This window comes from Tachysurus vachellii, chromosome 7, assembly GCF_030014155.1.
Source record: "Tachysurus vachellii isolate PV-2020 chromosome 7, HZAU_Pvac_v1, whole genome shotgun sequence".
In the NCBI taxonomy this organism is placed as follows: Eukaryota; Metazoa; Chordata; class Actinopteri; order Siluriformes; family Bagridae; genus Tachysurus; species Tachysurus vachellii.
The window spans coordinates 24,339,637-24,355,076 of NC_083466.1; the positions used below are offsets into that span (position 1 = coordinate 24,339,637).

Here is a 15,440-nt window from a genome sequence, read left to right on the forward strand (position 1 = left end):
CAGGGTCCCAGCAGTGGCAGCTTAGTAGACCTGGGATTTAAACTTACCTTCCGATCAGTAGTCCAACACCTTAACCTCTGAGCTACCCCATCCCTTCTCTCTTCACTGGGTGTGAAATGTTTGTAGAGCCGTTCCATTTGGAAGTTTTGTTGCACTTTTTCCTACCCCCCCCTGCAGCCATGTGCTTCACGGCTATCACAGTAGTTGGGATATATCAGAAAAAAAAGCTTTTATTAATTGCAACCATGCAAATTCTGTAATTCAAGATGATGCATCTATGTTCCAATTTGCATACTACTGTACTGTACTGTACATGCCAGACTAATTATCATTATTAGTACATAGAGTTGGGGGCACGGTGGCTTAGTGGTTAGCACGTTCGCCTCACACCTCCAGGGTTGGGGGTTTGATTCCCGCCTCCACCTTGTGTGTATGGAGTTTGCATGTTCTCCCCGTGCCTTGGGGGTTTCCTCCGGGTACTCCGGTTTCCTCCCCCGGTCCAAAGACATGCATGGTAGGTTGATTGGCATCTCTGGAAAATTGTCCATAGTGTGTGATTGCGTGAGTGAATGAGAGTGTGTGTGCCCTGCGATTAGGTTGGCAGTCCGTCCAGGGTGTATCCTGCCTTGATGCCCAATGACGCCTGAGATAAGCACAGGCTCCCCGTGACCCGAGGTAGTTCGGATAAGCGGTAGAAGATGAGTGAGTGATTGACAGTACATAGAGTTGCAATGTTCCTGCATTCTGATTTTTTCTGCTAGTATCCTTTCATTCCAGCACAAAACAATGAAAAAGACAATGCTTGACACTGACATTCAGCTTGGCAAGAGTTAAACATGGATCAGCAATCTCCAAGTACAATGGACAGTTTAAAGTAATAAGTATAAGATAAGCCCACATAACCATGTTAAAAAACTCAATAAAAAATTCACTTATACTCAACCTTCAATATTAATCCTAGTCTTCCGATTATGTCTTAAGCTCTGAAGAAGTTCTAAAGTCTGGTGAAATGTCCTGCACAAGACTTTACAGCACAAATAATTCAGTAAATACACTGATTCCACAATAATACTGTGTATATACAGAGTTTATATAGCAGAGCATCATCCAGACTACTGTCTGAGAGTTAACAGAGTCAGTACAGTACACGAACATCATAATGCCACAAGGTGGAGTTATAAACACAGAGCGTGGTTAAGCACATTTAGAACTCTTTTTCTTAAAACACTTTACAGAGAAGCAATATACTGTACATTTGTGTCAGTTGTGCATTATTTTACACTAGGCCTGCTTTATGCTTATCATACATTTTTTACAGTGGTCTGTAAGTGCGAAAACATTAATAAACCAAAGAAAATACATTAGAAGACAATAGCAAATGAATAGACATAACAAAAAAAAAAGCAACACACTAAATCTGAATACAAAATGATAATGTTAATGAAAAAATAACAAAACATCAAACTCAAATCAGAAAACATAACAGCAACACTAAAAAAACAACAGCAAATCAGAATACATAACAAAACAAATACACACAGCCACAAATTAGAAAATAGGACAACAAAGCAAAGGCAAATCAGAAGCCAAAGCAACAAAGCTAACATTAGCAAACTCACAAACACAGTAGTTAATCAAAACAAAACAACAAATCAAAAAGAACTAGAAAATAAAAAGAAAACAAAAAAATAAACATACGGTATTAAATGGAAAAATGCAGCAATAAACTCCAATACACAATAAGCACAAAAAACAACAGTAGATCTGAAAACACGAGCAAATTCGAAAATGCAGCAAACAAAAACACCTATTTGTAATTGAAATATAAAGCTAAAACACAGAGAACATAACTAAGCCTAACACAAAGCAGCAAATCAGAAAGAAGCAACAACAAACACACAACCATAAATGGCAGAACCCAACAGCAACAATAAGATAAGCATATCAAAAGAAGTACAGAAAACACAAAAAAACAAAAACACACGAGACAACCAAAAAACACAAGCAACAAGACACCACAACATCAAGCCTTAAATTAAGAAACACTTCAAGAATATCTGTAAACAAAGGAAAGGTCCTCATTAAACATCACTGGCTTTTTGCTGATTGGCTACTGAATGCATCAATTTGAGGAAACGGTTGAATTGGTGGAATGATGTTTACAGCCTAAATAAATCTATATAGCAACTTCACATTTAAATTTTAGGTATGTTTTTCAGTTAAAAAACTGAACAGTTCTCAGTCTAACTAGAAAATATATTTTTATATAATAATCATATGCCCAATCAGCTAACAACCTACATTTTCTTTTTGATGTAATGCTGATGTGTTTTTAAATTTGCTATAGCATTTTCAGTTTCTTAATGTTTTGCACTTCTGGGCCACCGCTTTTTCCTACATTTTTTTTCATGCTTGTTTTTTGCGAAGACTATGTGTCCTCATAGAAAGGCTGAAAAGAGAATGAAAAGAGAATTAGTGTCATGTTTGTAATCAGCAGTTGTTTATAGTTATATAAAGTGCAGTTGCAGTTAGACGTATCTTTGAGGACTTGTTTTATGAGCGCCAAAGCTATCCACAGTGTAGAAATGAATTCTGAATTTGACATCATATGACCTGTTGAGATAAGAATAATATCGTTTTTGTTACAGATTAACCTCAGACAATAGATCTCTACATTAGAAGCAAGGCTGCACCAGGAGACAAGTTTTTGGTTGCCATTTTGTAATGTACGTACATGCATACAGTATCTGTATGAGTTAAATAGCTGGAGAGATTATTGGTTCATATCCTGTATGAAACGTAGTTTGAAACCCTTTATAAATTGTTTAAAAGAAGAAACTGTCCATGGGTTTAAATCCGGTTCAATGTACTGTACAGTATTTTGTAATGGTAGAGTTGGTCCTTTCAAGGTTCAGAGGCCTGGGGTAATTGTGGGTTTCTTCTGGGTTGTCCGGTTTCCTCTCTGAGCAAAAACATGCCAGGAATAGAATTTAAAAGAAGAAGCATTTTTTTTGTCACATATACGTATATTCAGTGAACTCCTTTTCTTCACATATCTCAGATTAGGTTGCTGGGGTCAGAGTGCAGAGTCACCCTTGATACACTGCTCCTGGGGCAGAGAGTATTAAGGGTCTTGCTCAAGGTGACAACTGGGGCAGTTCTGCAGTGCTAAGGTTTGACCTCCAATCTTCTGATCAGTAAACCAATGTAAGACAATGGATAGGGTCCACCCAAACCCTGACAAGTTATCAAAGAATAGTCTGTCTAAAACTATGGGAGAGAGCTGGACTATCTCTGGTTGTTGGAGACGTTATCTGATGGTGCTTCAGTGGTCCGCTGCTTAGGGCAAAGGATTTTTGCAAAAGCCCTGCGGAAGCTGCTGTGGCAGAGTGGATACAGGAATGGGTTGATGGCAGAGTTGAGCCACAGCAGCCAGAATGTCACTTCGTACCAGTTGTGTGAAACACAGCGTCCCCTACAGGCAGCACGTATAATCATCAGCAATGTGTACGGTGCCCAGCACACAGCAAACACACACACGATCACGGCTAAAGACTTTGCTATCTTCTTGTCCTGAATGAGGCGTGTACATTGAGTGCTTCGTATACTCCGTGTGTCAGGGCGTCCTGCAGGGGAAGAACAGTTATCACTTTCTGTTTCTGCCTTCGTCTTCTTCGTCACGAGAGAGCCGCGGCAGATGTAGGAGACCAAGCGAAGCCTCTCACGCTTGGGGGATGTCATGCCACGGATCTTGGGCAAGCACGAGTCTTGCTGGTAACGGAGTCTCCTTTCGCGGATGCTGCGGTATATGCTGAGGTTGAAGAAAGCCACAGACAGGAAGGGGAAAAAGAACTCGAGTGTGGAGGCAGACAGCAGGAAGTACCAAGTGTGAAAGAACTCAGCAAAGCACTCGTCATCTGGAACATGACTCTCTCCTGTTACCTCTTCCCACAGCAAGATGGCTGGGCCATACAAGAGGAAAGACAGAACCCAAACAGCAGCCATCTTGGCCAGGGCGCTGCGGGTCATCCCTTGCCTTGCCCGGTACGACACCTAAAAAAGAGCAGAAACATGCATGAGTTAATAAATAATACAATATATAAACAGCGTAAAAAACAATACCTCCAGCATGATATTTCTAGCTAAAAGTATTTAAAGTATAATAATTTTTCGATCTGCCAATCATGTGTCTGAATGTATAAAATGATGCAGATAAAGGTCAAAAGCTTTAGTTAATGTTTACGTCAAACCTCAGCATGGGAAAAAATATGATCTTTGTGACTTTAACCATGATATTGTTGGTGATGCCAGAAGGTTCTAAATATTTCATAAAGAGCTGATCTAGGATTTTCACACACAGCAAAAATTAAACAACTCAACTATTAATTCTTTACAACTAGGGTGAGGTGAAAAACATGTCACACAAAAAGCTACACATCATCCTGTCATTGAAAAACAGGAATCTAAGGCTACAGACTTATACTCATGTGATCTGGACAAGAACATAAATAAACATTATGGCCACATTCACACTGCAAGTCTTAATGCTCAATTCGGATATTTTGCTCAGATCTGATTTTTTTGTTTGGCTGTTCACATTACCTTTTAAAATGTGGCCTATATCAGATACCAGTGTGAACTGTTTGCTGTTTCGAACTGACCCGCATGCGCAAACGAACAATAACAATGACGTCACACGCAGCACGCCGTTGGCGAGGTTATGGAGGAAGTAAGCATTTTCGCTTTTATTTCTAAATGTTTGTGTAATGGCAGCACAGAGACGCAGTGTTTTGAAAATTTTCGGATGTCAAGGGCAACTTTTGATTATTTGATCCATTCTGTAGGCGTAGTCACGTTTGTGTGCGTACTCGCCGGCGCATAATTGTGACGAATGTCGATGTAGATTGACGTAAAAGTCGCATCAAATCCGCTTTGGTTGTTCACACTGCGGCCACATTGGAAAAAATCAGATTTGGGTCTGATTCAGGACCACATATGGAAGTGGTCTGAATCTGATTTGAAAAAATCAGATCTGGGCTAGATTTGAGTGTTCACACTACTCCTGAAGAAGTCTGACCTGGTCACTTGACACCAAAAAAATCAGATTTGGGCCACTTTTACCTGCAGTGTGAACATGGCCAAAGGGCCTGTGGTAGCCTAGTGGTTAAGGTGTTGGGCTACCAATCGGAAGGTTGTGAGTTTGATCCCAGGTCACCAAAGCTGCCACTGTTGGGCCCCTGAGTAAGGCCCTTAACCCTCAAATGCTCAGCTTTATTAAAAAATGAGATATTGTAAGTTGCTCTGGATAAGGGTGTCTGCCTTATACACAATAATTGTTGTTTACATGTGTTCATGGAAAATTTGATATGAAAAATTGTATACAATAATATTACTGTATCTATATTATTGAGATGTTCAGGTAATTTAAACATGTCTTAAATCAGGTGTTTCTTACTTTACTTCTGAGATACCAGTGTTACTGACCTCTTCTGCAGATCTGGAACTGCCTGCCCCACCCTGATGCTCTACTTATGGCTCAGGTTTTCATAACATTGAGGTCACTCACTATTGCTGATGATGAACCCACATGGCCTGGAGATACATGAGATTGCTCTGGATGGTACCACTTAGAAACCATAAAGATGAAGTCTCCATCAATGACCAGTTGATAACTTCAACATGATAGACTTTGTGTTAAAACTAGAATGAATTTCCTGCTGAGACAATTGAATTTGTTCACCATATAGTGTACAGTTATAGAAAAGAAATGATTTATGTTCGCACTCTCCAGTGTCACCCATATAAGGATGAGTTCCTTTGAGTCTGGTTCCTTTTAAGGTTTTTCCTCATAACATCTTAGAGAATTTTCCTTTTCTGTGATAAATATAAAATTGATTTATTTTTCCTGAATTAATATTTTTTTGTAAAGCTGCTTTCTGAAAATATCCATTGTTAAAAGTGGTATACAAATAAACTTAAATCAAATCAAAGGTTATGTATTTTTAGGATTCATGTATCTCTAGGCCTTCTTCAAGAAGAAAAAGAGAAAGAAAACTTTATTTTTTATATTATACATTACAGCACTGTTTACATATACCAGCTTGAAAGCTGGCTGGGGTCAGATGAGACAATGATTGCATCAATTTCCAAGTAGTGGAATGGCTCATGAGGGCTAAAGTTAAGTAAATTCAACCCAAATTTAGTGCAACCCAAATCCAAAGCAGCTGATTCAGCTAATGATAGATTTAGAATTAGATCACAAGTGAATATGTAAATATTAGTGAATAATAGTGAATAAACCATAGGCACTATAGAACTATAAATAATAATAGAATTATATAACTATATAAATAATAGAGACTGTCTGTGATATAAAAGAATACAATAAAAATACAAATAGAATAACATTAGGACAACATAGTTACAAAAATGAAATAAATAAAATAAAAAAATTGAGATAGTGTTATGTGGTCAAGCAAGAGGAAAAATATACAGTATAAATAAATATAAATAAAATAAAAAATAATACAATTATATATATATATATATATATATATATATAGATATATATATATATATATATATATATATATAGATAGATAGATAGATAGATAGATAGGTAGATAGATAGATAGATAGATAGATAGATAGATAGATAGATAGATAGATAGATAGATAGATAGATAGATTTTTGTTTTTCATGGTATGCTAACGTATAGCATACTGTATAGCATGTGCTTTTGTTTTCGTTGTGTTCACGAATGTTAGCCCCCCCTTTCCTTAATCCGGTCCCCATCTCTGCACACCTGTTCCTTGTGCTTCAATAATTGCCTTCCCTATTTATACCAGTTGTCTTCTGTGTGTTTCTGTTTAGTTTCTCAGCTCATGAGGTGATGCACTGACTTGGCTGTATACTGCACCATTGGGAAGACAAAAGAACTGTCAATAGACCTGTCTAATAAGGTAGTCAAACTCTGATAAAGAGGTGGAAAATAAGAGATCCTGTTGATACTAAGTCACACTAATCACAACCATAAACGCTATGTTTTTATATGAGACAACAAGGCTTTACAGTGAAAAGTACACCAGTCCCACTGTAAAGCATGGTGGTGGATCTCTTATCTTTTGGGGCTGTGTGAGCTCCAGTGGAGCAAGGAAGTTAATAAAGATTGATAGCAAGGTAAATGCAGCATGTTATCCAAAAATACTGGCAGACAATTTGTATTTTACAGAATGAAAGCTGCACATGGGACGCTCTCGGATGTTCCAATGTTACAATGATCTAAAGCAAGGCAAGGTTGATCCTCTAATAAATACAGTAATAAAAGGGGAGTGGCCATCAAGTCTCCTGACCTCATTGAGCCAGTTTGGGAAGATCTCAAACATGCAGTTTATGCAAGATAACCATCAAATTTACACGAACTGGAGGCATTTTTCCAAGACGAATCGGCAGCTATACCACCCAAAAGAATTAAGGACCTCATGAACAATTATTACAAAAGACTGCATGCCATCATTGATGCTAAAGGGGGCAACCCCAATATTAAGAACTAACGGTATGCAAACTTTTGAACAGGGATTATTTCTTTTTAGTTTTTGTTGTGTTTTTGTTGATGATTGTGCCACTCTGTTATGCCATACATATTAACTTGAGTCCTATATTGTGTATGTATATATATATTCATATATCGGCTTCAGGAAACAGAATAACTTCCCTGACAAGGAAAATTATACCTTTATAGAATTTTACTAGAGATCTTCTTTGAGGTAAGTGTACTGCTTTGTACAATGCACTGATTGAAGACACAATGCATATGCATTTACTCAACACAGTGTTGTTTATTAGGAAAAATCCTATAATCATACTTGGTGTCCATTCATAGAGACATGGCAGACAGCAAAACAAATGCACATAGCCGTGACATTGTTGGAATTTTAAGAAATGCTGTACTGTCAATAAGTGTGAGGCACAAACCAAAGCAATATCTGGTTTCTTTTGGGTTATTCTCATACATTGTCTATAGAAGTATTTTTAGGGAAATTGTTTTTATTCTTGAGTTTTCTATTTGAGTACACATTAATTGTGACATAATTCGAATGAAAATGAAAATCACATATTACAGTTTGCATTTTCATGTACTATAGACAAATGCCTAATGCTTGGCAAATTTTAAATGCAACTGCATTTCCCATGGTTCATGAGTTACGACATGAGAAATCATTTAGAAATACGGATAGCTATTAAACAGTGTTCCATTTCTGATGCCTTGCACAAAATCCTGTTAAATAGTGTTCAGAAAGGAGTACACTTTGAGGCTAAAAGTTTGTGCTGGTGTGCATGCGCTGTCATACGTAACTTCTGTAGTATACTCTGTAGTGCTTTGAAGAATGAAGATAGCTATTAAAAGCTCCAAATGTAATTAATATGGAATCTGCATGACTAAGTCCTAATCCAGTAGACAGGATAAAATGCCTCACCCAACTGTAGATAAAGAGACCTGTCATGTTTTCATGGTGAACGTTACTATATATATATATATATATATATATATATATATATATATATATATATATATATATATATATATATATATATATATAATCTCAAGCTGTTGATTGAAGAGCTTTTGAATTAGAGCACTCATGCACAGGAGCTCCTCCCCATGAGCGTATTAAAGACCTGCAGCCCAAGTGTTACCTTATGTTGCTCCCTCTGCATATGTGTTGACTGATCATTCTTTTTCATCATGCTTACCTGACCTTTAAGAGCTAAGGGAGTGGTATGGCAATGGGATTTATATTATGTTGTCACCACAAAGGGCTACAATGCCATGTGCATCAGTTTAGAACATGGTCCTCATGTACAGCAAATGGAAATCTGACACTGTTAGGCTTCAATGAGGATTTTATCCTGGTCAGGATAATAATGAACTACTGTAGGAGTCTGGCATGAACACAGGAATACTAGGTATTATGTGTGAATAGACCTGGGATGGGATGCCAGTACATCACAGCGTGCCAAGCAGACATTTAGCTGCTAGTTTACAGGGGATCCTGCAGCTTCCTGCTTTGAGGCAGTAACACTACCAGTATTAATGTTAAGCTTGTACATAATACATTATGTATTACCAATATACCCATTGACCCGTAAGTTCATTTGCTTAACTTTACTGTTTTTATCACCCTCCTCTTTCCCATGAATGGAAGTACTAGAGAACTTCCATCTTCCTATAGCCTACTTTGTAAAGTACAGACATACCATGTGAAGGGGAAATATATTCATATAAATGTTACAAAAAAAGAGATGCCCCAATTGCTTGTTCATAAGGAACTGAAATATGAAGGTGTTTATCTTTAGCCACTAAAATTCTGTGTAAGGTTATCAACAGAGGAAAAAAATGAGTCCTAACTCATTTTATATCAGACTTACAGCTAGAAGAGCAATCATTTGTGCATACTGATTGAAAATGTCCAAAAACTCAATTTCTATTCAATGGAATGCTGTATACTGAAAAATACTATCATTTTACCAGTTTACTAAAAGTACTCATGAGAAAAAATGCTCAAGTGCTTGTTTAGACTCTTGTCATTTGGACTCGTTGCTGGCAGGTCTAGCTCTAAACGCAATTCATCACATGCAAATTACCTAAAATGCAGCTGTGTGACTTGTTTTCAACAAAGTTCTCACACTCCACCCCACTGCTCTTGTCCCGCCATTGGCTCATGGTAGCTGCACACATCAGATTCAAAACACTGATGTTTGCCTACAAAACCAAAAATACACCAGCGCCCTCTTACCTCAAAGCTCTTATCGCTCCTCACACTGCACCTCACTCCCTCTGATCTACCAGCACTCATCAACCGGTCCCACCATCTCTCAGGGTAAGAGGTAGAAATACATCAAGACTCCTTTCTGTTCTGGCATCGAGGTGGTGGAATGAACTTCACCTAGATGTCTGAACAGCTGAGTCATGGGCCATATTCAAACGACAGGTGAAGACCTACCTTTTCCTGAAACACTTAAACTAGCCCTTATGTTTCCCTGTTTGTTTTATGTATTTATATTTTTCTAAAAAGTTCTATAATTCCTCCCAACAGAGTTTTAAGATGAACGTATCCTAAGTCTGTAATCTAGTGAACCCGTGTTGATGTCTTTGAGACTTCAGAGCACTTTTAAACATCACTATGGATGAGATTCTGTCTACTCCTACTGTATGATTGTAAGTTAAAATCCTAGTTATAAGATCAAGCCTGGAATCGATCAAGAATGAAATAACCTATATAGAAGGTGTAATTATATTTGGCCCATGAGATCATATCATGCTCCGCTAATACTACAAATCCCAGAATGCCTTGCCACTGTATTGACACGTAGCCACGAACAGCGAGCGCCTCTTATTATCTGTTGACAGTCGTTAATAACCGTGCTACAGTCACATCGGGCAAGTTAACTCCACCCTCCACAAAAATGGCCAAACGAAAGATGGACAATAGGAGCTTTCAAGACAGGTGGGAGGCAGATTATCTGTGCACGAATATAAAGGACAGACCTGTTTGTCTTGTGTGCTAACGGAGCTAACAGTGAGAGGCATCATTTATTTTATTTATTTAAATAAGAAACGAACACCACTGATGTGTCTTTTATTTCAAATTTAATTTCTCATGTGTTTGTAATATCAAGCTCTGGTTGTTCCAAATCCTGTGTTCAAGCAAAACAAGCAAAAAGTTTCTTTCTATATGAAAAAGGTTGAACATTACATATCAGTAGCAGTTAATTTTTCAATAACTATTCAGTTTGGCCCGTGACTTTATCTCAGTTTTATATTTTGGCCCAATGTGAATTTCAGTTTGACACCCCTGCTTTAATGGTTCCCCCAAACCTACTAAGAAGGCTTATCAATACATTTACACTCACCGGCCACTTTATTAGGTACACCTTACTAGTACCGGTGTGTTCTTCTGCTGCTGTAGCCCATCCGCCTCAAGGTTCGACGTGTTGTGCATTCAGAGATGCTCTTCTGCATACCTCGGTTGTAACGAGTGGTTATTTGAGTTCCTGTTGCCTTTCTATCAGCTCGAACCAGTCTGGCCATTCTCCTCTGACCTCTGGCATCAACAAGACATTTGCGTTAAGGAGCAGTTGGACAGGTGTACCTAATAAAGTGGCCGGTGAGTGTATATGTCAAGGTTAGGCAGGGAAAATGTGTTGTATTGTACATATTAATCCAATATTTCTGTCTCCATCTCTAGTTATGGCAAATGTAATTTCACAATTCTGTCATCCTCTGAGAGTATTTCATCACAAGCACTGTTACATGTGTTTGCCGTTGACTCATCACTTCCAAAGGTTTCACAAGACACTTCATGTCTGCAAAAGCATTCCACAGATGTGAGATGATGGAAAAGTTTTCACTTCAAATCTGTTTCCTAAACAATATGTTTTATAAAACAAGATGATTCAAAGATTTCAAGAAGTTTTAATTTTAAACTGTGTGTGTGTGATAAATGTTATGAGGCGCTTGTTGTCTTATAGCTCATAACGTTTGCCTTGCACCTCCTGTGTTTGGGGTTCAGCCATGTGTGTGAAGTTTAAATGTTCTCCCTGTGCTTCAGGGGTTTCCTCTGGGTACTCAGGTTTCCTCCACGAGGCAAACGATGTGTTATAGGCTCATATGTGAATAGGAGTGTGTGCTTGTGTTTGTGTATTATTGTGCTCTGTGATACATCCTGGATGCCCCTCCTCTTGTGCCCCGTGTCCGCTGGGATAGACTCCAGGTTTCCTGTGACCTTGTGTAGAATAAACACTACAGAAATGGGATGGATTTGTGATAGATGCTACATTCATACTGTCATGTTATACTTATAACAGCAAGTTTATCTCTGACTTTGGAGATGGGATTTTAATGTTTATAATAATAATAATAATAATAATAATAATAATAATAATAATAATAATAATAATAATAATAATAACACAGTATCCACCAGTGATTGTTTCTGATCCAAATGCCAAGAAAGATCCTTACTGTAGTTATGAAATGTTTAGTGATATTTAGACTCTTTATACTATTATTAAACTTGAGTATGAGCTTCTGCAGGGGCAGTATTGGCTTAGTGGTTAGCACGTTTGCCTCACACCTCCAGGGTTGGGGGTTCGATTCCCGCCTCCACCTTGTGTGTGTGGAGTTTGCATGTTCTCCCCGTGCCTCGGGGGTTTCCTCCAGGTACTCCGGTTTCCTCCCCCGGTCCAAAGACATGCATGGTAGGTTGATTGGCATCTCTGGAAAAATTCTCCGTAGTGTGTGATTGCGTGAGTGAATGAGAGTGTGTGTGTGTGTGTGCCCTGCGATGGGTTGGCACTCCGTCCAGGATGTATCCTGCCTTGATGCCCGATGACGCCCGAGATAGGCACAGGCTCCCCGTGACCCGAGGTAGTTCGGATAAGCGGTAGAAAATGAGTAAGGGTGAGAGAGATCAGCTCCTGCATAAAACTATTTATGGTTATACTAAGAATTCTCTTGAATAGCTGAACTTCTTATATAATAAAGCAGTTGCTGATATGCAGAATTTTGAATTTGAGCCTCGATAACAACGCGATTTATCACCCAACTGGGAATATTGGTTCCCAAACCCAGTGTTTTGATAGACTGAGTCAACTGAGACGTCCTGGGAAACAACATCGTATTTCAGCTATTTGACACGCAGTAAATGCGCCGAGACCTCATTTTTTCAACCTTTTAGTAAAGTTGTGTGTGTAAATCTTCATAGGTAAAAATTCCCATCATATTTAGAAAGGTTTTGCTGATATTGGAGTGTATATGTTGATTAAATTATGTAACTGTTTAAGTGCTTTTCACTCACAAAACTCTTTTAAATAGGAAAGCTCACAGAGGACACAACAAAACACAAAATCCAGTAACACAGCTTAACCACTGTAGCACATCAGCTAACATACGCACACAAACTTTTCCATTTATTTTGTCCTTAATGTCCTAATTTATTTGATAGCAATCCGAAATTTGCATTAGTCATTAGTAATTTTGCAAAGTCGAGAGCTTTAATATGATATAAACATTTTTTTTTACTTTCATATGATATTAAACATTTTTTCAAACTAACAGGATTTTTATGACCAAACATTTCGTCTTTAAGTTTGCTTCATTGTCTTATTCAGCTTCATACATGATGCATGTGAAGAATGTTCACAGCTTAAAAAAACAAAGGCAAAAAAAAAAAAAAAAAAAAAGAATTTTGTTTCTTTTTTCTGTTTCATGTTTGTTTTAATGCCTGGGTGTCTTGTGGATGCACATTGCTCTTGCACCCCAGACAAGCTCTGATTTTAATTTGAAATAAAAGAAGGAAGTAATGCATGCATGGCCGTACTCAGTCTTTTACATATTAAAAAAAAAACACTGATTACGTGTATTTCAGAACTTGGTCTTTTTTCCCCTGAGTGCCCTTTTCATTATAGCCTGCTTCATGATCCACTTCACTAACTTTCCCAGAAACTCAGTACAAGTTCCTTGCATGAAATGAAATGTGATATTTTTTTTTTTTTTTAAGAAAATATCTGGCACGAATAACGTTCCTTTAAATAGCCGACAGACGGACCGTTTCCCACTTATGATCACGGAGCTGCTCTTTTATGTTCCTCATTTACACACATTAACCAGGTTTTCTGTCTCAGCACTAACGTTCAAAATACAAAATAGCGTGCCGCACACTGTCATGCAGCTTGTTTCTTTTCTGTGTTGTTGAGTGCTCTCGGTCGCTCTTTGCCCCCTTTGATTGAAGCTACAATTGGAAGTAGAGTGGAACGCATAAAGGCAGTGTGTGTGAGATCAAACAGTGAGCACTTCCAGATTAAAGGCTGAAGATTACGCTTTTGTGGCTCAAATCTACTGTTCTGATGTTATGTGTGTGTGTGTGTGCGTGAGAGAGAAAAAGAGAGAGAGAAAGAGACAGACAGAGAGAGAGAGAGAGAAAACAAAAGCAGACTTTGTCGGGGACGGCTAGGTCATGGGCCAAGACGAAGCTCCTACGACAGCTTTGAACCTTTTGTCACATTTCCGTGGTGTATTTAGATTCTTCCCACACCAGTCCATTAGATCAGTAGGTGGCCACTAACATTAACATGACACACTTATAAACACACACAGCTCACGGATATATACAGACCGAATTAGTAGGCACTTGATAAAAAGTTCTTTTCTCCCTATGTTTTAAATTTCTAAAAAATCTATTAATAACTAACATGGACTCAGGGTCACAAATCCCTCCTCTCTGTATGTACTGTATGAGAGCTGTGTGGGCTTCTTCTTTGTTTTCTGATTTTGGTTGTTTGACCATGTGTGTTTGTTTTTGTGGGGTTACTTCTGTCTCCACCCCGTCCTATAACTGGTTTGCTCCTCAACAGTACTCCTTCTGTACTGTGTCTAGTTGCTCGTTTTATACCCTGCTGTTTCTTTGTCTTAGTGTTCTATGAGTTCTGCCATGTCTCATGTGTCTCAATGTTTAACCTTAATCTCAAACATCACATCAGGTTATTAGTCAGTCCACACTGGGTATGATTCATCTGCAATTCTGTACTGATAGTGGAAACACTTCAAATTTTCATCTTTATTATTAGCACCTCCACCAGTCACGAGTAGGTGAATTTACATTTCTGGCAATTTCCTGTTTGAATTTCCTCAAAGAAATAAGTCTAGTCAGAGAACTAAATCAAGCACTTTAGAGGATTTCAGTTGTTTGTAGAGCACAAAACAGAGCTAGCGTTATGTGAATTTTCAATAACCAACCAGAAACTGGTTGTTAGCATGTATTTAAATGCCGTTTAAAGTTACATTAGGCGACATTTGTCTTTGTACAAATAATCTGAACTTGACAAAACAAAAATTTGTAGTAACTCAGTGAGCGACTTGCTGTTTGGAGTGCTTCTTAGTGATTGGATAAACCTCAGTCATTTTGTACGCACTACGCTTTACAGTCCAGCTAAGATCCTGAGGGAGGGCAAATAGTCAGTGAGCTTCATGATTATGGGTGCTGATAGTATAGCAGGTTCACGGAGAAAAAAAAAAAATCGAATGTCAATCTTTGAAATTATAATCATTATAATAATTGATTGATGTTTTAAGCCATGATTTCACTATGCCTTTTATTTTTCTAAATTTTCTCCTGGTTTAGACACTTTGGTGTTTTTTCTGGTTATGATTATGGATTAAAATCATACAGTTTGTTGCTTTTCTGCTTGTGAACAGACCCATGATTTAGACTTTGATGATGTTTCTTGGATTTCCCTCAATTATTAAAAAAAATGCTTATGACTAAGAGACCAAAGTCAATTAAAAATATCCAAATATTTATAACGAATCCATTTAAAACCAAGCTTTATTCAATTATTCGTCTTAAAGCAAATTATAAAGTTACTACAGTAAGCAAAT

The 15,440-nt window shown here is 37.9% G+C and overlaps 1 protein-coding gene across 1 annotated transcript in view; it reads right to left on the reverse strand.

Moving 5' to 3' along the window:
- Window positions 1-359: 359 nt before the first annotated feature.
- Window positions 360-15,440, reverse strand: part of LOC132848961 (histamine H3 receptor) — a 31,064-nt gene continuing 15,983 nt past the window's right edge. The window contains exon 3 of the mRNA XM_060875080.1: window positions 360-4,053. Coding sequence (XP_060731063.1) covers window positions 3,289-4,053 — 765 coding nt within the window. The 3' untranslated portion in view covers window positions 360-3,288. The remainder of the gene's footprint in view (window positions 4,054-15,440) is intronic.